Here is a 27,740-nt window from a genome sequence, read left to right on the forward strand (position 1 = left end):
ACATGACTTATCATAGAAACACCAGGAGAATGAAGAGGCAAAAAAAGTCTTGCAGTGTGTTGATTATTTTGTTTATGATATTACTTTTCTGTTCCTGGGATTTTTTTTTTCCAAAAAGTGATTGAATAGATACAAATAAAATAAGAGTAAGTACTTAGATACCTACCAACAGCACCTGGCAATGCAGTAATAAATTAAATATTTATTGTTAGCCTTAACAAGCATCTTGGTTCAAAATACAAGCATACTAGTAGTTTGACCTTCTTTGCATTTACAAGAAAACACTAGCACTCATTTCAAATGTGGAAACTGTATTATTGTGACAAATGTTGGCTTGTCATCCCACTAAGAAAGATTGGTGAAAGCAAAGAGAAGCTCTCTGACCTAGTCGTGATTGGCTTGTAATACACTAGTAGATGGTGGCTTTAGTAGTGTACAAATATGTCATTGCTCTCATCACATAACCATTTATTTTTGTGAACTTATATTTTTTTAGAATATCCAGTATAACAATATGTCAAGAAAAATTACTGTTATTTTGATGTTTGATGTCTCAATTGCATGAAAGAGTCTTTCTCCATTTTATTTTTCTTTCCTCAAGCAGTAGATACCAGGTATTTTATTTTCTTCTAAGGAGCTGAAAAGTTAGGTAGCGTAGCTTGGATGCTGCATAGTTGTTCTTCCCTTTTTCTTTGCAAAGTTTGTTTCAAATAAATCGGTATTCTGGTATTTTTTGTTTCAAGCCTGTAAAAAGTAGAAAGAGTGCCCTGCACTTTCAAAACAAATACATTATGCAAGCACTGAAAAGATACTAATTTTTTAACTGTTACTCTTTCTAACTCCTGATTTTTCTTGTGGAAGATGGAACATGGAAGGTGAGGGACTGTTGGGACTGGGGCTGTGGTCTCAGCTGTGGCAGCAGGGATTGTGGATATATTTGCTTTCTCTACCTCCCACAGGAAAGTTCTGTGATTCCAGTTCATTGTTTGTGAAGTCCAGTTTTGGGTAGAAAGACCTCCAGTAGGCATGTATCACAGTTAAAATATTATATTCATATATAATATTGATACGGTACTGGCGAAGTGTGTATCTTTTCCAAGTTAATTTTTCTTCTGCTCATGTTTTAAACTTTGCATTCATATTGTTTTCTATTCTGAAAACAGCACTACTCTTGACTGGCTTTTTTGCACATCAGGAAGTCTGTCCTTCCTATTGGCTAAAAGAGGTGACTAATTAAGTAGGATTCTTTTCCCTTCTTTTGGATTACTAGTGAGTAACATTTTCCTCTTAAAACTACATCTGAACCATTTTTGATACATATATTGCAAATGGCAAAGTTGAGTTACTTCTACATTGTATAGAGGTCATGCATTGTAATATATGTAATATCAGTTTGTCTTTCCATGACTGGCCATGTTTGACTGACATGATAACTGTCTTCATTATCTTCCAAGTGATTCGCTTATGCTGTTTGAGCCTTATGAGCATTTAATTTCTGAGGAGGATACTCCAACAAATGTACTCTGAAGGATACTGCAAAATGTTCTGCTCAGTACATTATCCTGCTACACTTGAATGACTGCCACTTAAAGAAAAATTTCTTCAGACGAGAACGGAAAAATGTAAACATTATGATACAAGAGCATCAGAGGGGAATAATTGTATGGTTGTCCCTTCTGTGAGCATGTGTACGTCTTCAGTGAACTTGGCGTTAAGATGGTTCAGGTGATAACACTTGCTGAAGGCAGAGAGGATGGTCACTATCAATAGAGGACAGATTTTTTTTTTTTAATAGAAAAAATGCATAAACAGTTCCGGGGGTTAAAGAAAAAAATAATGCAGTGCAAGGTCATTTTTGGGGGAACAAAAGGCTCTCCAGTTTTTAGAAGAAATTCCTGTTACCTGTTGAAAAGAGCAATGGAGAATGCCTTATCTGTAACAGTTAATCATAGCATAATAATGGTGTTTAGATATCCTCTAAGTGTGAACAAGGTGAGACCCAAGTTTGTCTACACCAAAAGGTAAACAGCAGAAGTCTGTCGTGTGGTCAATGATAGAAGAGAGAGATTGCTCATGAAGAACTGATGCCCGGGATAGAATAGCGTTTGGCATAGTACTCAGGTACTGTATTCCAACTCCTGATGTCTTGGATATTTAGTACAATTTGTCAGAGTCCTTTTTGAGATTGTCAGGGTTGCAAGAGAAAGAAAAAACATTTTGTGAAAGATCAGCTGATCACCATGAAGTGCTTGAAAGAATTAAGGTCAGTAGCGGAAAATAAAGTTGTACATCTAAAGGAGCAAATGACTTTCAGAACATGACAAAGTTCTTGCTTTTAAAAAAAGAAAGCAAGCAGAGACTAGAAATTAGTGGAACTAGTGGGAAGACTTGTATTTTACATATTTTTAAGGTAAGTCTCGTGTAGTTTTAATTTATGTATGTCATGTTTGATTTTCAATTTTGTATCAGTTCTGCAATCTCATTCTGTTAGTAAAGGAAAACTAATTGCAAAGGCTGTCAGGTATTGTGGAGTAAACTTTATTAGATGCGGAACATAATAAGTGGAATTATAGATGACTTCAGTCACAGTAAAATGAAGTGCTTAAAAGGTATTTATGAGGAGATAGCTTGTCAGTGGAAAGTCTTGTATACAAAAATGAAGAAGATGAACTCTTTGTATCTCTATAACTAACTTAGAGGTAGTTGTAAAATGAAGGCTATAAAGTTTTTGTTTGTTGCTATCTGTATGTTGTGAAAGAGCCAAACGGTTTCTAAAATGTACAGTCACAAACTGATTATAAAATTCCCGAGGGGAGCTCTGATGGGGCTATCATAACTTAACAGTGGAACGGTGAGTCACTGCAGGAGGAATTCATGTAATAATCTTTTCCGGTATTTATAGGACCAGAAGGATAAAATGTCATTTAATTTTATTTGATTAAAACCCACTAGGCAAGAGAGAGGAAGAAAAAAAATGAAGCATCTTTCTTTTATTTCAGGCATGAAAGATGAATGGAATATATAGAAAGCGTATTATGAAGCAGTATAGTACAGTGATTAATTTCAAATCTGATCAATGCTCCAAAATAGTTGTGTTAATAATAAAATTATTTTGTTTGATAACTTAAGGTGATAATTTTTTTTTAGCTTCTAGATGCAAAATGTTGCTTTTCAGTGGAACAGCTACATTATGAGGCATTTGTATGAGTTCTTGCTTGCTAATTTAGGCATATGTGTCTGTGCAGTTCAAAGAATATCCATGGAAGATCTTTATTTGCCTTAAAAAGTTATGCCAAAATGTACTTAATGTAGCCTTCATTAGGTTGGCTAGGACGCCAAAAGTGCTTTAGCCTTTTCCATTAATGCTGGTGATGCAGTATTTTATCCAGCACTGTGTATTCAGTCTTGCAGTCACTTCTGCTTGAATCAGAGCTGTATCCTCTTCTATGTAGTGCTCCCAATTTAAAGATCATGTTAGTGTTGTCTGCTGTTGCTTAAAGGTTTGGTTAGTTTGTGTTGTTTTTTTCAAAAAAGGCAATATAATTTGGTGATCATGTGTTTAGTCACAGTGAACGCTTGCATGAATTCTTAACTAAAGCTACTAGGTGCTGTCACAATATTAAGAGCTTGTCGCTATGTCATGGTACAATGAACCTTATCCTCTCCTTTCTTCTCTCCTTTGCATTGCTAGTATTAATTTTTGGTTTATTTATAAGATCATCTGTGTGGTTCATTAATATTTAGCATGTATAGGGGCTTATCAAATTTAAAATTAGTGACAGCAGAGGCAGATGTGTGTGAGGAAAGGTGAGACTGTTAAGCAAAATAACAAATACAAATATTCTTGAATGAGCCACAAGATCTTCAAAAAGTCATTTGGGGAAAAAAAAAAACCCAAACAAAACAATATTAAATATTGCTTAAATTGCAAAATTGTCTGGATATATGCTTGGCCAAAAAGGTCCCTGACTCATCTTTTCACTTTCTGCTATTCAGACTTGATGAAACAAAGGACCTTCTCCATTGTATGGAAGTGTTGGTGAGAGAAAGGCAGAAAGGCTCAAATCTGTGTAACACTTTTTAGAGATCACCAAAGAAGAGTTACATCTTTAGAAAAAGAACAGATGTACAAGAAATAAGCAAATTGCTAAACCCATTGGTGAAGAAATATTTTCTGGAACTTTACTAGAGTTTTAAGTGGAATAAAATAATTGTTCTACACTTTTGTTTTCAAGTAAGTAGCTGCTTACTTCTAGCACTTCCTATGCCTTCCTTGACTCTTCCTGCCAACATTGTAGTTCTGTTTCAGGAAAGGCAATGTTGAGGTTTTCAAAAATTTTAGTGCTAGATTTCTAGCTATGATATCAAATAAGAGCATTTTTTTGTTCTTTTATTAAACAAAACAACCAAATGCAACCCAGATGATGTTACTCATGTTGATTAATCCTATTTTTTCCAAGAGGAATTATGATATAATTCAAATTGGGTTTGATTGTTTTGAGCTGCTGCAGAATAAGTGCAATACTAAATGACACTTGAGACTCTTGTGACCAAGTGTGAGTACATTCCTGAGTGGCTTAATCCTATGCAAGAAATAAAAAGGTGGTTTTAATTTTCTGTTGTTCCTTCACATTTTTCTAAAGGGATTTTTCTACAGAAATAGAAGATAAAAGTGAAAGATCTGTTTATTGCTTGAGTGCATTACTTCTGGTAAGGATTAAATGGAAATAACTTGAGTGGAAATCAAAGAATATCAGATATCTCTTAGAAATAGTAAGAGTAATTTAAGAGATTTTGTATATTTTCTAGAATTCATGTTAATTTTTGCATTTCTCTAAACTAAATGCAGAGTTAACAATTACACTTTTATATTAATTTTCATTTAAGAGAGGTAAGACATATTTTAGTAATTAGTTTAATATCCCATTCAATAGCCAGTATTGGATTTTTTACAAGGATAGTACAAGTAACAGTACAGTGGAAAAAAAACCCAACAAACCCATACTAAATGAACCCTCTATCATAAGAGAGGTTCTCTGAATCTAATCAACAGTGATAATGTGAGAACTTACAGAGAAAATAAATGTTTCCGGTAGCTTGGAGTTTTTATGTATGCAAGTATTTTCAAAACGTAGCTAAATTCTTGTGGCTAGTTGTGTTTTAAATAATACCCACACTTTTCTGACTGTTTCAGTTTTGTGCTTATCAAATTGGTTTCAGTGAATATACTTTTGTTTTTGTTATGGCAGAAGATAAATCAGAATGCTTAAATAGATTGTGGGAGCATTTATATAGTATGGATATTATATTGTCTGTAACATAACTTTATCTTATACATGCTGCTTACAAAAAAAAAAAATCCTTTTTCAGTTCTCTGTTTCTTCATACTAATTGTGCAATTTAATATTGGAAGATGAGACAACTAAATTTGTTTTTTCTCCATGAACTTTGTAAAATATTATAGGAAAGTTCTGCTTCTAGAGCATAGGCTTAGGAAGCATGATGAACAACACAAAGAAATTAAATCATGACAATCTAAATATCATAAAGGATCATAATTTTCACTTACTTTTAGCCACAGTAGAGTTGGATTATTAGTTTCATAAATATTCAGTTTTATTATTATGGGATTTCCATTTGAAAAGCCTTTATGTTTTCTAAAAACTGTATCTGGAAAAATGTTTTGGTCTTTCTTCAATCTGTTCTTCACTGCTTTTGAATTTCCATTTTTATCCAAAGGGACTTTGTGGTTGAATTTTAATTCTTTCAAGGGATAAGTTACAAAATTTCCTTTACAAGGTGCTTGGCTTTGGAGTGTATAATTTTTGTAAATAAGTTTAGTTCACATTAATTTTTATTGAATATGATTGTGCTTGATAAGTGGTCTTCAAAAACTGTTTCATATCCAAAAATAATTTGAGAAGTGAAAAATAAACCCAAAACCCAGGTATTCATATTGAAAGATATGGAGAATCTGTTCTTCTAGTTTAGTTTAGCTTGCATGGAGTCCAATTTCCTCCTAGTCAACAGAGGTCAGTTAAATCAACTGAGAGGAAAGAGTTATAGGAATTCAGAGATGCAGAAACTAGAGAAGATGATGTTCGGTTGTGTTGTGGTTTAGCCCCAGTCGGCAATTAAGTAGCACAGAGCTGCTCGCTCGCCTTCCACCCTGGTGGGATGGGGGAGAGAATCGGAAGAGCAGAAGTAAGAAGACTTGTGGGTTGTGAGAAGAACAGTTTAATAATTGGAACAACAACAAAATAATAATAATAATAAATTGTCATGAGAAGGGAAACAACAAGAGAGCGAGAGAGGAACAAAACCCAGGGAAAAAACAAGTGATACGACCGCTCAGCACCTGCCGACCGATGCCCAGCCAGTCCCTGAGCAGCGACCGCTGCCCCCCGGCCAACTCCCCCCAATTTCTATACTGAGCATGACGCCATATGGTATGGAATAGCCCTTGGGCCAGTTTGGATCAACTGTCTTGGCTGTGCCCCCTCCCAGCTTCTTGTGCACCCGGCAGGGCATGGGAAGCTGAAAAGTCCTTGACCAGTGTAAGCACTGCTTAGCAACAACTAAAACATCAGCGTGCTATCAATACTGTTCTCATACTGAAATCCAAAGCACAGCACTACACCAGCTACTAGGAAGAAAATTAACTCTATCCCAGCTGGAAACCAGGACAGGTTGCATTTCTAATTTGGTTTAAATACACTGTCATAAAACAATAAAAAAAACCCCCAAAACAGTGTTTTTTTCTAAATGCCAGTATGTTTTCCCTAGAGTATAGAAACTTTTTTAGTAATTTGAAAAGGAAATATTTCCTAAGTGGAATTGCAGTCATAGAACCTCTGCATTGCTAAGTGAAGAGCCAGTTATTTCTGTCAACAAGATAGTTCTTGATGTTTAAGCAGTTAAGTGCCAGTGTTGTCAGGCCAAAGAAGGTGTTCTGGTTTCAGCTGCGAGACCATGACAGGAGGAAGGTGCATGGGGCAGCTTCAAGACTTAAACCAGCATGAAGTTGTAGCTAATATTCTTGTGTTTCTCCTGATAGTGGAATCATAGCCCAACTTGCCTTGGTTCAAGGTGATTGACTGTGTCCCAGGTTACTGTTTCTTAGGAAAGTCTCAGGAGCAAAGCCTCCCTGTCAGCCTGTTGGTCAAATGGACTACAGAAACCTCTCTAGAATGAGTCTACAGAAACTGCAGAGCCATTAGGAGAGCAGTGTTCACCTTTCCAGAGTCTTCTCAGCTGCCCTTCTGCTTCTTCCTTCCCTTCTCGTGTTGGGACCTGCTGCACACCAGATGCTCAGTCTTCCCTCTTTGCTAGCAAACCATTTGCTCCAGACGTTCTCCTCCATGATGTCACCTTATCTCTGTGAAAGTCACCTTATGTCTGTGAAATTTGATGACCCCATCACCCTTCTCAAGTATGAGATAGAAAGTCTTTCTTGGGTTTTTTTTGTGAAGTTTTTGATGGCAGGAATGTGAAATTTCCATTTATTTTCGGGAACTTTGAGTTCTGAGAGACTTGCTAGAGGAAGAATTTCAATGCCCAATTTTACTCAACTTGTGCTGAATCTGTACCTATGTATGTTTTAGTCAGAAGGCATTCAAAGTTCCTTGAATGTGTCTTTAGTTTTACTCCAGAAGACTGGAGAGGATGGCTGTGTCTGCCTGGTATTACTAAAAATCTTCCAGTCTTAGTTTGAGTATCCAAAAAATGGACATGGTATATGTTCATGGGCAGTAAGTATTCCTCAGAAGCATGGAAATACACATTGTTTATCAAAAAGTGTAACTTAAGCCCATAGAGTATGTCACATCAGCAATTGAAATGGGATTGTTGTTAAGGTGGCTATTCCTATGCTATTCTGCATCTAATTAACACATGTAATGGTGGTAGAGAAGATACAGCAGGATTGGGCTTCATTGTATCTTGGTAACCTAAATAAATAGCTTTGTCCTTGCACAGAGAAACCAAAATCAATGGTACTGTGTCTTGAAAACTTGTATTTTCTGTGGTAGTTAGGTTAGTCCCAGTGAGGATATATATGTGCCTCTGCTGCCATCCCACTTTGATCTGTGATATAAAACTATGATACTGTCATTTTTTTAATTGATACACAAATCCAGCAGCCTTCCTTTTAGACACATTCTGACAAAGCAGGTGGTGCTGATTGCTTCCTGTAGTCCCATGTCCTATATATCTTTGTATGCCTCAAATTGAGCAAGTCCAAACAAAGCAGTCAAACAAGTGGCTTTCCTCTAAACTCAGAATTACATTCTGAGTAATGGGAAGACTATGAAGCTCCAGTTGGTTGTACCAAATGATTGTCCTTTTGTTCTGGAAGGATTGGCAGGGGAGTCACAACCCCTAAAAAGATTACGCTGACATGATTGCAATTCTGCACAAAATATTTCCAAAAATGTATTGTGACTATATTGAATGGTATGTTTTCCTCCAGCATATGACAGGGATTAGCAAACGAAGCTTTAAATCAACTGTTGGTTTATCACTTTTCTATTCTAAGGTAATGGTGTTGTCTTTCTTACTCAACAGTGTTTCCTTGATATGACGTTTGGAGCCGGAGGTCATACTAGAGCTCTGCTAGAGAAAGCCAGTGACATTACAGTATATGCCCTAGACAGAGACCCCACAGCCTATAAAATAGCTCAGCGGCTTGCAGAATCGTACCCGTAAGTTGTCTTCTCCTGTCTTAAATATGGTTGAGATAAGGTTGATACTGTGGTATTATATACACAATTTAATATACTTTTGTAGTTTTAATACATAGGTTTTAATGGCTTGTTGTAGAATAGCATTATATGCTGTATGTACCCCAATTCAATTTATTTATGAGTAATTGCATGCAAGTTCTTCTGAGGTTTTTGGAGTTAAATGCATATTTTGTACTTTGTTAATTTTGAGTATGCATCAAGTAGCCAATTTTATATTAAAAAATTGATTTTAAAAAGATTCATGTGCTCTGCCTGCTTGGAGATGATTCTGATGGCAGAGCTGTACAAAAACATACACTTTGTGGTAAATATTTCACAAAAAAGGTGGAATAAAATACTTTAATGAGGTAATTTAAATATGGCTTATGAATATTGTTAAAAAGTAAATGTAATCCAGTATTAGGTTTGCTAAATATTTTGCCACTGGCTTCAGAAATTACCAAACAATTTAAGCTACTATTTCTGTGTAAAGCTCATGCTTCAATTTTCTTTTTAAATAGAGTGCTGAATTTGCTAAATGAAGAATTGCTAAATGCAGATTTTTAGGTTTTAATTATACAAAGTTCTTGTTCCTTTATTTTATTCAAGAAACAGCCCAGTCAGAGCATGAATACATTTAATGCAAAGGTGTGCAATATGTAGAGTTGCATATGAGCTTTTCAGAAAGTGCTATTGTTTAAATTTGACCAAGAAGTAAAAATAGGTAGATACAAAATTAAATAATATGAAATAATTAATACTTAAGAGATTTAGGGAAAGTAGGAAGGAGAGGACACTTACTATCATGTTGAAAATGTCAGAGTATTTATTTCAAAAGAGCTTTTACATGAGGAGAAGCAAATCTTTCCAATAAGAAGAAAACTGAAAGAGGAGATAAAGAAACACCTGGTTGTTCAGTCATGTTTCCCTACATAAAAAGGAGTTCTAAGACAGCAGTAGTATTCGAGCAGTGCAGAAGGTATTCCTCACGTTTTCTAAAAGAAAAGGCTAAACTGTGCATTCCTTTCTTCGAGTGCCATTGTCAGAGGCCCAGTGGGAAAAATGTAAGCATGTGACAAGAAAGCATAGCTCGGTTTCTAGTCATCATGCTTTGTAAGATCACTTAAATATATTTCTCTAAATTTTCAGTTCTTTGTGGGCTGAAGTGACATGCAGTGTATACTTACAAATGTGTGGAATTCCTCTCTCAACTGTTACTTCTCCAGCGAATGCTCATTTTGACAGAATAGTATGGACAATATTGGCAAGGAAAGTTCATTTTCTTTTAAACTAAGCCTGCAAACTCCACCAGATGTCATTTGAGTTGTAAAGTCTTCTGTTCTTTGTGTCGTGAGAAAAAAATATATGTAGTCCAAATTAAAGTTAATCATATCTAATAAAAGTTTTCAGAAGCAGTCACACAACACAAGACGATGACGAATAGTCCTCTGATTCAATAGATGTTTGTCTGTAAAGTATCCTATGCAAACCTGGGCATGAAGGAAGTTTATCTTCCAGGTAGATGAAAAGATTTTACAAGTGTTGGATGTTGTTCTGCCAATGATTGACACTGTTAATTCTCTGCTTGCTTATGTTTGTGAAAAGATGAGCTTTAATCAATATAGTATTTCAGTTAATGTAACTTACTATGGCTTTATAAACAAAGGAGGTCTCCTAGTTCCTGTTTTTGTTCATAAAATCATATAAACTTGGTCGCTTGGACTCCAAACGTGGAGTTGTCCACCTTTATAGATGCAAGTTACCATCAGAGTGAAGTGGATTCTTAAATGACATAGTGTTAAGTTGTTAGAGAAAAATCTTAATCACTGAAAGATGACTGCATGCCACTTGAATATATATTGTATGATACAGAGCAGTATTCTTATTTGTTTTGGTGTTTTCCCTCATCTCCCATCTTTCCTATTGGAAAGAACAAGTGGGTCCTTTTTCAGAACATAAATATGTCTTTTCTCATAATAGTTTATGTTGTAAATTAAGGTAAAAGAATGTTCATATATGATATATGTGCTCATTATTATTCTGCTTTCTCTGGGAAGTCAGTTGCATAAAGCATTGTTAAATTGAAAGGGGGAAGGGCGAGATATAAGTATATAATTTATAAATAACAGGTAAAGCTAGGGTTTGCTTACAAATCAGTTGTAAGTATAAAGGATTTACTTACGTTATGAGATATGGAGCTTTCAGAAATGGAATTTTTTCTTTCAGTATTCATTAAAAGATAGTTGATCTAATATTATGGGGTTCTATTGTCCATTTTCTGCACTGTGTTTGAAATAAATCTTTTATCATAATTTTATCAGTTTAATTCAAATCTGTGTTGGCATCAAAAGCTCAGGGAATTCATCCAGTTGACATCTTTATCTGGTCAGGTCTACTGTCAGGTAAAATAGTTCCCCGGTTCACTGGGGAGCCACAGAAATGGTTGTGCTATCTTAAAAATGACAATGGCAGCATGCAGTTGCAAGCTGAGAGAAACGTAGGGCTGTCCCTTCTGTAAGAAGCACAGCCATAGATATAACTGACTCAAGAACTGCAGCACAGAAGTATAAACTTCTCCATTGTTTTTCTGTTCCAGGGTGTGTTTTCCATCTCTTCTGTTTAACATTGCTGTTTTGGGAGAGGTTATTTGACTTGCTGAAGTGCTTCACTTTCCTTTGGAGGTGATCGCACAAGGCGGGGAAAAAGGCTGTTCTACAGCCATCACCAGTAAAATCTGATTCCCACTGTGTCTGAAATTGTGAATGCAATGGGCAAATTGAAAGTAATACATCAAATGAACTTTCTGTTGCCATTTTGTTTCTACTTAAAACATAGTATTGTAGCTGTTTAATTGGAGATGTAGTTGATATGCTGGAATTTATTAACACGACGGGTCTCAAGTCTTGCAGTAGTATTTGCAGTAGTCCATCCTAGCATAGGAAACTTCAATTCTAAATATTCAGTGTTAATTGCTATTGCTTATCCTGGTTAGGTAACTTTAATCTTAGTAAAATCATATAGTTCCAACTGTTACTCACTATAAGGCTTCATTTTTTAAGCATGCTATATCTTAAGTCACTGAGTTACAAGATTATTAAAGCTCAAGTTGCAGAAATATGCCCAAAGATATGGTTGGAAGAGGAGATAAGTATGGCTAAATTAGGGCATTTTTCTATATTCAGAACTAATAAATTAAGTCCTCCTTCTACTTAGCCGAAAGACAGCTGGAGTAATAAGTCACTGAATGAAACACTGAGGAAAAATACATTTGATGTTTGTATTTTAAATGTGTCTCTTTGTGTCTCTTTGTGTCTCTTTGCTTCTTGGTAGTGATTTTGTCAGAACTAAAATCTGAAGAGGGTAGAGTTCCAACTGCAATTCTTGCATTCATTTAGCCTCTCTGTTTATTATTTTTATTTTTTTAAATATGTAGTGCTGCTTTAATAAGGAGAAAATGGGTCAGGGCCTGTTAGATATTCAGTGTGTGGGTGGGAATCCTTTGACGTGCTTTCTGGGGAAGCCTCTAACTTGGGAATTGCTGCTGAGAATCCAGGAGAACAAGATAAAATTCAGTTAGTAGCGATACATATTACAAGTAAACCCTTTCACACCCACTGAAAGGGAGAGGTTAGAGAGGTGGCTGAAATCTGGCAATTAACCAATATCATTGCAAGCTTTTAAGTATGAGAAACCTACGCAAAGCCTACACAGAGGAGACAATATGTTCTTTGTAATTCTCTGAGCAGAATAAGAAATTGTGCCCCAAAAGTAGGGACAAATAGTATAACATTCCTCATACAATTGAACTACCATTTTATTGTAGTTCTAAATTTTGCAGTGATGGTGCTTGTGGGTTTTGCTTTCAGGGTTACACTAAGTTTACAGAAAAAGTGGGATAGAACCATCAGCTGTGGGTTGTATGTTCTGGGGAAAATACATTGTATTTTGTTCAGTTCTAAGGAAAACAGAACTTCTTTTTTCAGTTGCAATAAGCTTATTTTAAGTGCTTGTGAATTGTAGCTGAGTGGATAATGCATTGATGCTTTTGTTGCTATATGTTATTTATATAGGCTACTATTTAACTTTTGACTGTAATGCACAAGGGATACAATTAACAGTATGCAATTGAGGCAATTTCATTATAATGATGACTATATATATGCAAAATAATTAGTTATCTATAGCTTGCTTTCTTTCTAAAGAATTCTCCATGTATGTCAACATCTGGCTGCCTCTCAAATGCTGGCAACATAGATAACTGAGTTGCCTTAAGTACGAGATGGAAAAATGCAATTGAGAGCACTAAAAAGAGCTTTAAATGCCATTATATTAAAATAGTGTTCTTCTGTCATTTATTTGGGTAACCCCAAAAGATTTATTTGGGTAACAAACGCAAATGTGTTCCTTATAAAAACCTAAGGAATAAAAGTTCTTTCTCTTGTTGCTGAAGTTCCAGCTATGCAGGTTTCAGAATGACTAGAAACCTTTGCTTGCTTTCATTTATACCATGTGATCCTCAATACATTGAGTTCCTGGTTCAAATTTGGGCCAAATTCAAAGTTACCCTGACATACAAAACACATGCAACAGTCTACTTGTAACAGTTGTTTTTCTTCCCTTTTTACCCTTTACAGTGTTTTGTAACTTGGCCTTTTAGTGCTTTCTTAAAACCTTGTCAGTTTGAGTGTCAGTCTTCTCTGACATAGCGTAATTATAGATGTTTCACTACCAACATCACATCACTTGAAACTGCAATGAATTCTTTTGTGTGTACTTAATTTTCCTTTCTTTGCAGACATGATGATTGTGTTTTAATTCATTGTATGGGCTGTAAAATCTTTACCATATACAGACTGCAGTCTAATAATTTCAAGTTCACAAAGTGTTTCTATTACATAAGTATTGCTGGGACAGATAAACTCCTTCTAAGTGGTCCTACAAGAACTCAACATAAAGTTAAGTATCACAAATCCTGTATCCAAAACTGGCCAGTGACGTTGGGATGTACCATGGCAAAAATGAAACTAAACTGGTAGAAGAAGCCAGAATAATGTAATCCCACTTTTAAAAACCAGAAATGCTAGTTTTTCCTCTTCCTATAAATATTCACTAAATTCAAATGAAGGAGGCAAACAGGTTGCCTGATTGAAAGGAAGATTTCTTGACAAAGGAAGTCCTGTTCCTTGTAAGCTTTACAAAGACAGTATCTCTTCATTTTGAGGTACACAATATCCAGTAGTAAATGGTACTGAAAAAGAAAAGTGGGGAACTCTTCTGAATTTAAACACTATAAATTTATCAAAATCACTTCAGAGCTCTAATTTTCTCTGCCTCAGTTGCAACCAAAAACTGTCCTGATCTGACTCTTACTTAACTTGTGAGATCTGTCTAGCTCATGCATTGAGTTGGGAAGGCTACAGGCCATTTCCAACATCAGCAGCTGAGTTTAAACTTCATATACTGGTTACAGAAAAGAGAAGTCCTTATTTGCACTGTTTACATCTTAAAGGAGTAAGGTGTCTTTTAAGAACATAGCTATGCCCAAATACTGCCTGTGTATATACAATGACACTAGTTTCAAGGCATGTGGTTATGCTGACATTCCCACTAAAGCTTCTATTTAGCAACAGAAACATTTGGAGAATGTTTAAATATAAATCAGTGTATCAAGACTCATTCTATTTACAAGATTCTATTAATCTTTTTAATGCTATATATAGTTATTTCTTTTATTTTGGCAAAATTATCTGATAGTTATATTAATTATTAAAATTATTTTCAATGTCATGTCATAAATTTGGGGTTTTGTCTTTGTTTTCATATATAACATCTCATGAGCCAGTGCTAGATTTAATGTAATTACCAGTCAAATGAGTCGGGACAGCCCTTTTTATATGTTACTGGTTTAGGAAAACAAATTGCTGCCATTTTGATCTAAGTAGTCTTGAGAGAAGCTGCATCATCATATTATTTTAGTAGGAAAATCTTAGAAGAGATATTGGCCATTTTGAAGCTCTGAAGGAAGGTTTGCAAGCATTAGGTTTAAAACAACTGTTTTATTTCCATGTGTTTTTCTGTTACAGTTATGGAGTCATTTTACATTTCAATATTAAGCGAAAATTAGAGTTTTGTGAATAATTGATATCTATCAATTTGGATGGTAGTTTTGGTTTAGGCAATTCCTCCCACAATATCAAAATCATTCCCATTGGAAGGGATCTTAAGATGTCATGTAGTCCGGCCTCATGCTTCAGGCAGGTTTAATAGGAACAATTTTACGCTGTAGATTGTAACCTGATGTGAATGGGTGGTCTTGCATTTTTCTAAAGTACAATAGGATTCTAAAATACCTTCACTTCATCATCTTATTGTGCTATAGTGCTGTAGCATTAAATGGTAAATTTGTGCAGCACTGTTCTCTAGCAGGCAGTAGTGAATAAACTAAAGTGGCCTCTGGAGTCATATCCCATGTGACAATGTCTTACACTGGTTTATATTGTTTACAGATTTTAAATTAAAATTGAAAGATGCATCATATGGTCATCTCCCTCAAACTTTCTGTTGAGTAGATCCTCATGCAAAGTGTACAGGAAGTAATTCTGCTTCTGTGAGTTATTCCTGCTTCCCTTTATTCCTTTCCATACTCTCTGTTCTAGATATTGCTGGATCAGGGCAGTCAGTGTGATCATCTACATGTTTATCTGAATCATCTTAGACTTCGGTCCTGGTTCGACCCCAGCTGGCAACTAAGCACCACACAGCTGCTCACTCACTCCCCCCCAGAGGGATGGGGGAGAGAATCAGAAGGGTAAAAGAGAGAAAACTTGTGGGTTGAGATAAAGACAGTTTAATAGGGAAAGCAAAAGCCGTGCACGCAAGCAAAGCAAGACGAAGAATACATTCACTCCTTCCCATCGGCAGGCAGCTATTCAGCCGCCTCCAGGAAAGCAGGGCTCCATCACGCCTAATGGTTACTTGGGAAGACAAACACCATCACTCCAAATGTCCCCCCTTCCTCCTTCTTCCCCCAGCTTTATATGCTGAGCATGACGCCATATGGTATGAAATATCCCTTTGGCCAGGTCCTGGCTATGTCCCCTCCCAGCTTTTTGTGCACCCCCAGCCTACTTGCTGGTGGGGTGGGGTGAGGAGCAGAAAAGGCCTTGACTCTGTGTAAGCACTGCTCAGCAATAACGAAAACATCCCTGTGTTATCAACACTGTTTCCAGCACAAATCCCAAACATAGCCCCATACTAGCTCCTATGAAGAAAATTAACTCTATCCCAGCCAAAACCAGCACATTCTCCACCCCTTATTCCATACCATTTGTCATGCTCAGGTCTCACACTACCCAATACAACCTCATTAACCACCACCACCCTTTCCATCCTTTGATATAATACACAGATACCATTCCCTTAGCCTGTGGGCCACCCCTGTAAAATGTCCACAAAATGTCCATTGGGTTCATTTAGTCCATGATTTTGGGCTCCCTCTGTTATGGTGGTCACTCAGGACAGGAGAGGTGGTGTGCTGCATGGAGTTACTGGGCACCAAAGCCAGCTCAGGTCAGGTCACTGCTGCACTTGCACTGCTTCTTGTCAGGCTTGTCCTCCATTGGTTCGGGTGGTTCCTATGGTAGTAATTCCTATAACATGCAACTCAAATCATGGGTTACAACAATTTAAAGGTATTTCCATTACAATCTCCACCCCTGGTCCCTTTGGACCAGGCAACAGGGTTTAACATTGCAATGAACTCCTCCCCTTGCCCCTGCTCCAGCTTGGACTTATCCACAGACTGCAGTCCCTTAGGGCTGTACCTGCTCCAAGTGGAGCCTTATCCATGAGCCACAGTCTCTCCAGGGGTATACCTGCTGCAGCATAGACTTATCCACAGCCACAGTCACTTTCAGGTGCACCTGTTCCAGCGTGGCCTTCTCCATGGGCCACAATGCCTTCAGAGATAGACCTGCTCCAGCGTGGCCTTACCCACAGCCACAGTCCCTTCAGAAGTAAACCTGCTCCAACATGGCCTTGCCTTTGGCTGCAGTCCCTCCAGGGGTGTACCTGCTCTGTTGTAGGCTTATCCATGGCCACAGATGCTTGGGGGTGTCCTGCTCCTGTGTGGACTCGTCCACAGGTTACAGTCCCTTCGACTCGAGTTCACACTGGAGTTCCAGCTGTCCCCTATAGCAGCACAGAAACAGCAGTGGTGCCCTGGCCATCTGCCAGCCCAGGCGCCTCGCCACTGCTTATCAAAATGCTCCCAGGCACAGTACAGTAAGATGATCAGCAGTACAGCAAGCAGCGAAAGCAAAAAGCAGCTACTAACGAGCACTAGACTCTAATATACAGTAGGGCAAGCAAGCCCCATGGCAAGCACAGGAGCCTGCCAATTAATAGCTAAACAGCAATAACAGCTATAAATTCAATCTAGCACATTCCAATCAAACCTGTTGTTGTCTCAAATGCTTCGAGTCATACATTGGATAGCAAAAAGGACTGTCAAGGTTTAGCCCCAGCAGGGCTCCATCATGCGTAACGGTTACTTGGGAAGACAAAAGGCCATAACTCTGAACATCCCCCCTGCCTTCCTTCTTCTACCCCCAGCTTTATATGCTGAGCACGACATCATATGGTATGGAATAGCCCTTTGGTCAGTTGGGTTCAGCTGTCCCAGCTGTGTCCCAGCTTCTTGTGCACTCCCAGCCTTCTTGTTGGTGGGGTGAGAAGCAGAAAAGGCCTTGACGCTCTGTAAGCACTCCTCAGCAATAATGAAGAGGTCCCTGTGTTATCAACACTGTTTCCAGTACAAATCCAAAGCATAGCCCCATACTAGCTCCTATGAAGAAAATTAACGCTATCCTAGCCAAAAGCAGCACAACACCTTTGACAACAGAAGTATAGGCCAAGCAGCTTAATTACTTTCCAGCCTGAGAAACTACATCTTTTAGACCACAGATAGTGATCAAGAAAGAAAAACTGTTTGGAGAAAGTGAATTCTGTTGAATGTTGTTTTTCTTCCATCACAGGTTTTCATCAGTGTTTCTAGGAATACTATAAAATGCTAACTGTTCTTACAGAATGAGAAGACCTTTATTTCTTAATTTGATGAAGAGGGATAAGAAGCTTCAGAAATAATTTAAAACAAACAAATAAAAAACCACTGTAGGTATTGGTTAAGGACATGGAGCTGAATGTGGGTGATATGAATTTCTTTTCAGTACAAATGTACGGATCCTATATATCTGCTAGCTCAACTTCACATGGAGTGTAGTGCCAAGTGTTACTTTAACCAGCAGTAGTTTCAGACATGTCCATTATATTGGTTTTTTTAATTCATCTATGTCTGTGTGCTATAAAAGTGCTCAGAACATCTTTAAAGTTTAATGTTATAGCTCTTACACACAGAGTGTTTCTAAGGACAGTTCTGTGAAGCTTAATTTGGGTCGTAGGTTTTTCTGTAAAAGGAACAAATGTCTTTTTAGTTTTTAAAGTAAATAATTATGATGCTGAAATAATCTTTGAATTTACGTGCTCCATAAAGGAGACATTGACTTTTCCTTTCAGCCAGTTTTCCATCTTCTTGGTTTTGATGAGAAAGTTTCTTATAGGTGTTTAGATGACTTAGGTACTTTTATGTTACTTTTGTAACCATTTCATTACTAAAATACATGTAAAACATTTTCTGTTTGCTAGACTTAAATTCTAATTAAAAACATTTTAAAATGTATGTGTCAAAAAGATATATTTAGAAATATCTTTTATAAACATTTAAAGCATTTTTTTTTGTAGCTGAACAGTTGAGTTCCGGGTATATTTTCATTAGAGTAACAAACCAGTTTGGTGTTTATAAAAATAGTTAGCGTTTCATAAAGGAAACTGATAGAGTACTCCTTTCAATTTTTTTTTTAATTTTTTCATAACAGCAAAACTCAAGATGCTGCTTTTTTCAGTGAGAGGGAAGAAGGGAAGAGTACACAGGTTCTAATCTGACGGTTTTTTGCACCTGGTAGCTAGTTGTCTACAGATCTTTTTGTCCTGTTGACAAGGTGGTATCTTCATATTTCTCATTAACAGTTAGTATTTTAGCTTGCTATTTGTCAAGAGCTGTATACTTAGCTTATTTTTGTTCACATTTACAGTAAGAAGCATGGAAGCACTCTGCACAAAACAAGGACATAAACTGTATGGAAATACTCCTCCTTCTATCGGACAATAAAAGCAAAAGTCTATTTCATCAGTACATAGATTATAATTTCTTAGAGTAGAAGATTCCAGCATTTTCATATGAAGGTGGAGATGATATAAATGTATGGACAAAAAGGTCCTTGTCACTTACTAAGAGGTCATTTTAGTATTTAAGCTAAATATGTCATTTATAAGAAACTGAAACAAAAAAAGCTGAGAGTCTCTGATTCATAATTTTATTTCTTCAAATTTGCTAAAAAGGAAAATAGGTAACTAAATGAAAATATTTGTCACATTTTTGTATTAGTATTGAGCTTCACACTTAGCTAAGTATGAAATACACAAATACATAAAGAAGTTATTTGGAGTTCAGATTATTTTTCTGATTGAGTCGTACTTCAAATACTATTATTCTTATCTTAGATACATTAGGATTATGTATATAAGTGCATAGACCATAAAAATGAATTACTTTTGAGTTTGACTACGTAATTCTATTTTTTCTTGTCATAATAATAAACATAATTTGCATTTTAATTTGATTTTGGCCTTTGTGACTCAGCTGTGCCAAGTGTTGTGCAGAATATTCAAAGGACTGAAAGTAAAATCAGACAGTAAATTGCTGGCTTTGTATTTGGGTGCCTGAAAAATACAGCAATTTAGCTTGATCAAGCAGCAAAGATTTGAACAGAGAGATTTCGGAGCATTTCTGTGTAAAACCTTAGTGGAGGAAACATGTAACTTTGAATGGAAGTTACCTGTGGCCTTGTAGTCTAACAGTGTAGTCTAACAGCAGCTGGTGGAAGGCCAGGGCTTATGTAAAGTTGATAAGGGGGATTCAGACTGGAAAGCGGAACGTCTAAAGAAGAATTACTGTCCTTGGGAGTAAAGCACATCCTGGAGAAAGATGTAAGCTAATTAAGAAGTTTTGGGAACCATCAGAAACAACTAGCAGAAGTGTGATAAGAAGCACCCTCACACGAACCATCCTCATTATAATACTAAAAGTCACACCCCTCGAGCTGGAGACCCCGGCCCAAGCAGAGACCCCTCACCTTTGAGCATGCGCAGAATATTAAAGTAGCACTGTAGCTTTAAGCTGAAAGAAGAGAAATGTAGACCAATAGAAAACTGCTTTGTGTAATGACTTACGCATGTGCATAACTAGACTGTATAAATACCGTACCTGTACGAGCGAAGTTTGTGCTAGCTTTGTGGAGCTACCACCTAGCACCCATCTCTGCGCAGACATGAAATAAAACACCTCTGCCCTGTGCGTATATTGGCATCTCGCATACCGGGTAGACAACCTCACACTTGTGCGATAACAGCCTTGTCACCACTGACAAGTGTTTGAGACCCGTGTTGAGTAGTAAGTGGCCTTAAGTCTTGAAGCACACAGATTGATAAGAAATAATACAAATGTAATGTCTCAACAGCAGAAACAATCTGTAATACTGGTATCATTTACTATTCAGTCTTACATTGATCAAGAGACGTTAGAGGCCGCTGAAACTTACATTTTTAAATATGTGTCAGGAAAACAGAACCAAATTATTTCTGGTAATGATATCCAGATTGGCCATTCATTTCAAGGTGATCTGTGCCACCTGCTAGGCTGGGAAGGGAAAGAGGAGAATAAGAAGCACTCTCTTCCTGCAAGCCATTGCGTCTTTATCTCTGGGAAAGTACCATTATTTTTTTTATTCCAGTGATTCCATGGGGACCTGAAAACCTACTTTGCCCCTCGAAAGGAACTAGGAACGAATTCCGGTGAAACTGGGAGAGCAGCTGTTAAAAAGCCAACTTTTCTGTTACCAGAGAAGGCTTAATACTCTTCTGCATTGTCGCTTCCCACTCTTTCTGAAGACATGTGCTGCATGTTATCATATTTTCCATCAGTTGGAGGTAGTAGTTCATCCTCCTTCATCTCATTCATGACTACTAGCTGTTCCTAATGAACAAAGTGATTTGCCGCAAAAGACAAGGCAAAAATCTCATTTAGTTGACTGAGCATCAGAATGAGTTCTGATTCCTTGCAACACAGTCTAGGTTAAGGTGGAGTGATATGTGACCATCTAAGTTTGGAGCGGAAGAGCATGCTTACCCAAATTCAACCCTTCCCACAGTCTGCCTGTGTCAAAAGAAGTAGATGTTAGCACTTGGTGAGCCCAATATTAAGATACTACCTTCTGGCATTTAGTAATATTTAATCCAAGAACTAATAATATATGAAATTTTGCTAGTACCTTTTCATCTTCTAAAAAAAAATAAACAAAAATTCTGTGTCACAACAGAATTGAATGTGCAGGTTCTTACTTTTCCAACTAGCAGGACCAAAAATGTGTGCCCACTTTGAATAATCAGTGCTGTCACTTTGTGAAACTTTATGCTGCAGGAAAGCTCATTTCACCAAGGAGGAATTTGGGGAGCATTGTGGATACTGGCTCCAAGAGTATAAAGGACAACTTCTTATTGTTGTTGCTAACAAAAAAGTTGAAGCTAACAAAAAATTCTGTATATAATGTGAAATTTTCTTCTTTTGCAGAGATTTATTGTTTCCAAGATTAATCTATTGTATGCATCAAAACCCAAAGTTAAGGAAAGACTGAGTATGAAGTTTAATGATAGTGTGGTATTCTTTATCATGATAATAAGAGGAACCCAACAAATAGGATTATTTTTACAGTATGTTTAATGTAGGATTTTTATGTTGTGGTTTATGATTTGTGTAGTATGAATGGTCTTATTTCTGCGTGTTTGGAAAGCACGCTGTGCCATGGAAAAAAATCGATTTCTGAAAACAAAACGCGTAATTAAAATATTTTTCTCTTTTGCCTTCAAAATAACCTTTTTGTCAACATTCAAATAGATTAACAATAATATTAACTAAAATGGCTGGTAATAATGAGAAATTATATGACCAGTCATGAAACTGTTGACTAGTCTTTGAGCTGGTTTTAATATTTCTTTACAGTACAAAGTAGATGAGATCTCTCACATCATTCTTGTGATAGAGAATTTCCATAATGCTGTTCCCAGGTATTTGGAATACTACAGATTTGTGGGCAATTCAGCAGAATAAGCAGCAGGTACGGAAGATGCTGGTATTCTTGGTCTCCTCTGTTCCTTTGTTTTGCATGGTCCCATACCTGATGGACAGGGCATCAAAGCTATGTCCGAAGGAAACCTTGAATTCTGTTTCTTTAGATATTTTGCAGATGACAAATGGACTGAAAAAGAAGCTGCTGTAGGCTTTTGATGTTAATTTCATGTCCTTTTTCATAGCTGTTTGCTTGAGACACTAATTTATTATAAATTCAGATATATTGCAGCAAGAAATATGAATAAAACAAAATTCTACTGAATTTTTAAAACTTTTTAAAATTCTATACTCCTTTTTCTGTACAGTGATTTCATGGCTCGAAGACCTTTATCTTACTAAGGCTAGAAACAAGAACTGAATCTCATTGTATAATCAGGGGAATTTCTTGTTTTCAAAGGGATGTGTTTCCATTTTTAATTCTCATAGCTAATAAGATACTGAACATTGAGAAATAGACGTGTGCAAAACTAAAAATGTCTTGTCCTCTCCTCTCTCTAACCATAACTACAGAAAGAAAAGTCAATATTTGGGTGCCAATCTGGAAGCTTCTCAATGAGTCAGTGTTGCAAGTTTATTAGAAATAGATTAATGTGTAATAAAATTACGGTTCACAAAAATGTGTTTATCCCTTCATTCTGCAGCCACATATGTAGTGTACACACTTGAATTACTGAACCTTACTTAAGTTTTCAACTCAAAATTACATTCCCCTGGCAGGTCTGACATGGCTTTCTCTCTGGAAGGAAGCTCTTCTCTTGTTAGACTTGCAGGTGCAAGTCACACATTGAGCCATTTTACCAATAGCCTTTGAATCCAGCTTTTTGCCCATACATTCAGGTCGTTCCTTTCATGTTGGCTACCAAGGTAACAGAGGAAAAAATCAAAAGCTGTATTAAAATCAAATTAAATCTACTGTTTACCTGTTATCCACAGAGCCAGTTACTTTGTCTTGGAAAGCAATTAGGTTGGTCAGGAGTGTTTTACCTTCAACAAATATATGTTGGCTGTTCTCATCTTGCTCTTCATGTGCTGGGGAGTAGTTTCCATGAGGACTTACTGTATAATTTCCACAGTGATGCAGGTGAGGTCTGCCAGCCTGTAGTTCTCTGGACAATCCTTCCTGACGGTTTTTTGAAGCTATCTTGGCACTGACCTTTTTCCAGTCATCAGGGACCTGATCATCACAATGTTTTAAAGCTGACAGAGCGGCTTCATGATAAGCTCAGCCGGCTCTCGTGACACTTTCAGATACGTGTCATCTGATCCCTTAGCCGTGTACATGTCCAGCTGCTGTATGTGACCACGTTGCTTGGTCCTCCTGTACTGTGGTCTTAGCAAGTTTCCCTCCTAGTCTTTGATAGTGGGTGCCTGGAGCAGGTTTTGCCAGTAAATACTTAGGCAAAGGCTTATACTACCTCAGCCTTTTCAGTGAGATTTATTACTAGGTCACCTGTGCCATTCTCCAGTCTTCCGTGTCTTCATGACATATCCCTTCCCAGTTTTAGCTTTAGAGAGATTTAGGTGTTCCCAATTCCAGCTCAGTGCAATCCAGCTCAGGATTTCTGCTTTTATACTCCCTGGTAGCTTGTCCTGCTTCTCGGCGCTTTTTTTTGGTGTTGTCAGGATTTCCCCGTTTAGCCAAGCTGGCCTCTTGCTGTGGCTACCTCTTTTTTTTTTATTTTTTAAAATTTTTTTTAGATGGGGATGGATTCCCTTGCGCTTTATGGAGATTGTTCATGGGCATTGACCCATTGTCCTGAGTTCCTTTGCATGTCAGGAGAACCTCCCAAGGCCTCCTGCTTACCCATTCCCTGAACAGGCTGAGGTCTTTCCTGAATCCTGGGATTTCTTGTCTGCTACTTGTCTTCCTCACTACCATCAGGATCATCAGCAGTTTTGCCTAAAGTCTTAGACTGCAGAATGGCACTGTCTAGCCATTGAGCTGGGATGTCAACGTTAAAAAATATTTTTAGACAGTTTTATTGCCTCCATGAAGAATCACCTGTTAATGCACCATTCACTGACATTCCTCCAAAATCTCTTTGAGGCTGTCTCAAGAGCTGAGACACCTGAAGTCAAATATTGTCGGAATGCTTGCTTCTGATACCAAAAGGTTTTTACCAATTCCATGTTTTTGTTAGTATGGGTATTGTATAGTTTACTACAAGTATTGCTCTTGGCAGTATATGAAACTGGCCCAGAACTTTCTTACTACATAAAAATACAGCCTTTGTTCAATTTTCATGTACTTCTACATTTGTTGTAGTTTTTGTGTTTTTTTTTCTTTTCTTTACAGGAAAATTTACTGTAAGAGTGCAGATTCCCAGAAAGCAGTTAAATGTGAGGATGCAGATCTTATCTTAACAAATATGTGGAAAACCATTTCTGATAAATTTTATGAAAATTTTAATTCCATTTTTCATTTACAAAATGAATGTAATTTCTAATAGTACTGAAAAGTTTAAATTGCCTTTGACAAATATGAGTTGTAATTTATATTTTTGTCTTAAAAAGCTATTGCAGAGGAGAAACACTATAACCTGCATAACGCATCAATTACTAAAATGATCTCTTAAGATTAATTTCAGTCAACTGTGTCATTGACAACTTCACTTAAACTCATCAGAGAGCATTATACTTGTTAGAAGTGAAGCTGGACTCAGCTGGATTCTTCTATTTCTTTTAAAAATATCAGCAGTATTGTGATATTAGATGCTGGCAAATTCTCAAATCATTATGACTAACTTGAAGCTGTTTTGAATATGTCCGTGTTAAAAAAAAATAAAGAAACCCCAAATCTATGCTGTAAATATTAAGGAACTTTATGATAAGTTGAAAATTATTTTTTCAAACAGCAAATTCTGCGAATTTTTTTCTTTGAGGTTTTAGGGGGATTTTTTTAAGGTACCTGTGTAAAAGTAAAATTGCAAGTGAATGACAGCTTGGTACTTTGTTTCTTTAGCACCTATGATAAGATTTGGACAAAAAGAATTGTGATTCAAGGTTCAGTGCTTCTTAGTAAGCATTGCTGTACTGGGAAGCGAAGCCCCTCTCTAAAGTAATATGTGGTCTTGGAATGTCTTCGGTGCTAACAGGGGACTGGATATTTATATTTGACTTTATTTGAGAATTACATGATTTAAAGAAAAGAGCGAAGTAAACCTTTATTGGTTTAGATCATACTCTAATTCAACAACATTCAGGATGAAGAAGACAGTTCTTAAACTAGTGAGGTTTTTTAATTTTTATAAGATATTTTGTTTGTTCTTCCCTGCTGCAATGCTCAATCCAGTCACAACCTGTTATAGGTTTAACACATCTCTAAAATGCTTTAGTCAAACTCTTTGAATATTTTAAGCTTGAATGACAATTTCAATAGAGCTTTATATGAAAAAATGTGCGCCCTTTAACTAGAACCAGAATGTTCTCTGTGTTTTGGCTTTCTGACGTCTTTCTGTCCCATAATCAACTTTAAAAGGTACTGCAGGTGGCTTGAAGGTAGAGTGAGTTAACGATTAATAAGGATTTACGCAGCTTTTTGCGTCACTTTTTATTTCCAAATCATTTGCTAACAAGTCACCTAAGGGCTTAAAATCGACCAGGACAATAAACAGCAGGAGCCTGTAGTGCAATTGATGCTGATGAACAAAGAAAATAAATTATAGAAGTCAAAATAAGTATTATTTTATTGGGTGCACTTGATAGTATAAAAATTTGTTTTATTGTAAGAAACACAAAGAACCAATTCAAATAATGATTTTTCTGTTGTAATTTTATGTAGCACCTAAACTTTCCTCTTTATATATAATGCAGCGATTACTCAATTTATCAAATGTTGCTGTATGGCTTTTTCTCAAGAACATTCACTCAATGGATATCAGTCTTAATATACCATTTTTAAGTTTTTTGTTTCTCTTTTTCTGTTATTCATAAGTCTCTCTGGAGGTTGTCATTAGAGCAGGAAGGCATTATATCTTCAAATATTGCAGGACTAGAAGGGCAACAAAACCAGCCATTTCCGTGACCATGTTGAAGGTTTCTGTGTAAAAGAGTATAGTTTCTTGTGTTGTTCATATGTTCCTTTTAAACCTCAAGATCCTTACAAATAAGATTAAATCTTTTATAAACATTTAACTAATGATAGCTAATGCCTTCTAAAGAGACAAAACTTCGTTGAATGTGAAATGATGGGATATATTTTAATTTTTTAAACCATACCCCCCTCCAGGTTAGTTGATTGCATTCACTTATACACAGGCAATTCCTGTTTTTCTGAACAAAACTTTGACAGAGATTCCCTTCTCACTCCAAAACTTTCCCCACAGATTTCATATAGTAGTACTTACATACTTTGATTACAAATATTGATTTTCTGCAATCGGTGCTGAGTTTACTCCTGTGCTTCTACAGGCTCTTATAATGCTTACGTCTTTTCTGCTGAAAGTTTAGACGGTGTGTAGATGACTTGTAAGCCTACCACCAGCCTTTTATAAGGGTGGGATTTCATGTATGTGAGCTTTGATCCACAGTGCTGCAAGCTATTTGAATTTCCTTTGCTTTGAGAGATACATGTAATAGCATGAATGTCTTAATATTCTTGAACTAAACATTGGAGAGCCTACAGGTCATAGTGACAACTATCATTATTCCTAAACTAGACTGAAGTTAATGTGATTTCCTCACACTTTTTTCTGGAAATACATAATCTATTTCTGATTGATTTTCAAGATTTTTAAAAGGTATAAAGTTATTGCGAGACTGGATGATTTAAATGCTAAACCAGTAGGTATTTTGGTTTTATTTTTAGTTAAGGAAAGAAGCTGACTCTATAGCAGTTAAATGTCCTCTGGTTACAATAATTATTTTTCTAAAATTGCTCTTGTGGCTCAAACAGAAGGTACATAAATTGTTAATGGGATGCATGTTGTGCAGTATACGAAATAAATTTAAAATGTCTATTAAAGTTTGCATGCTACAATTAGTACTTAAAAGAGTTTGGGTATGCAGTTTATATGATCATGTCACCCCATCTTCTGAATGTATTATGATGATACATGATGTGATTTTCTAGTGAAAATACATTTCAAATAATATATTTTCAATATGTTGAATAATTTGTTTTTGTATTAAGTGAATGTGTAGCAAAGTAAAGCTACACTCTCCTGGCGTTCAGCAAAAATGCTGAATATAGGTAGGAGTAAAAGGGATTTCTCTTAGCTAGATTGGTCCACCCTGTTTCTGTTTGAGAGAAGTCAACAGGAACTTTGGTTGCAAAGTTTGGTCTGTTCTTCGCTTATGCTGTGGCTCATAATGATAAAATGGATGCTTTTCAGCAGTTTGCTGTGGGAGCTTTCATTGTTGCGTTGTCTTTATCCCTCACAGATAAACTTGTGTAGTAGAGTATTCTGTTGCACTTTACGTTTATTGGAGGTTGGGAAAGGAGCATTAAACATGGGCTTATTACTGTGTATTTATGCGGTTTCAGTGGATGAATTTACACCAGAATCAGGCACTGATCTTCAGCATGAACCAAATCTTACTTTTATTAGGCTATTTTGCAGAAGAACAGTATTGTTGTCAATCATGGCTTTTGTTCGAGAGTTTTAGGAGTCTTTTAGGTTCAACAAATCAACAGCATCTTCCCCTATTTTCCTCTTCCTTACTAAGAAAGCGTTCTTTCCACAAACCCAGTGCTCACGTTGGCAGACTCAAATCAC

The 27,740-nt window shown here is 36.6% G+C and overlaps 1 protein-coding gene across 4 annotated transcripts in view; it reads left to right on the forward strand.

Moving 5' to 3' along the window:
• METTL15 (methyltransferase 15, mitochondrial 12S rRNA N4-cytidine) overlaps window positions 1-27,740 on the forward strand; it is a 99,532-nt gene that overhangs the window by 32,489 nt on the left and 39,303 nt on the right. For all 4 annotated transcript variants that reach the window (XM_072865095.1, XM_072865098.1, XM_072865097.1 and 1 more), the window contains exon 3: window positions 8,566-8,702. In XM_072865095.1, coding sequence (XP_072721196.1) covers window positions 8,566-8,702 — 137 coding nt within the window. The remainder of the gene's footprint in view (window positions 1-8,565; window positions 8,703-27,740) is intronic.

This window comes from Ciconia boyciana, chromosome 6, assembly GCF_034638445.1.
Source record: "Ciconia boyciana chromosome 6, ASM3463844v1, whole genome shotgun sequence".
Classification (NCBI taxonomy): domain Eukaryota; kingdom Metazoa; phylum Chordata; class Aves; order Ciconiiformes; family Ciconiidae; genus Ciconia; species Ciconia boyciana.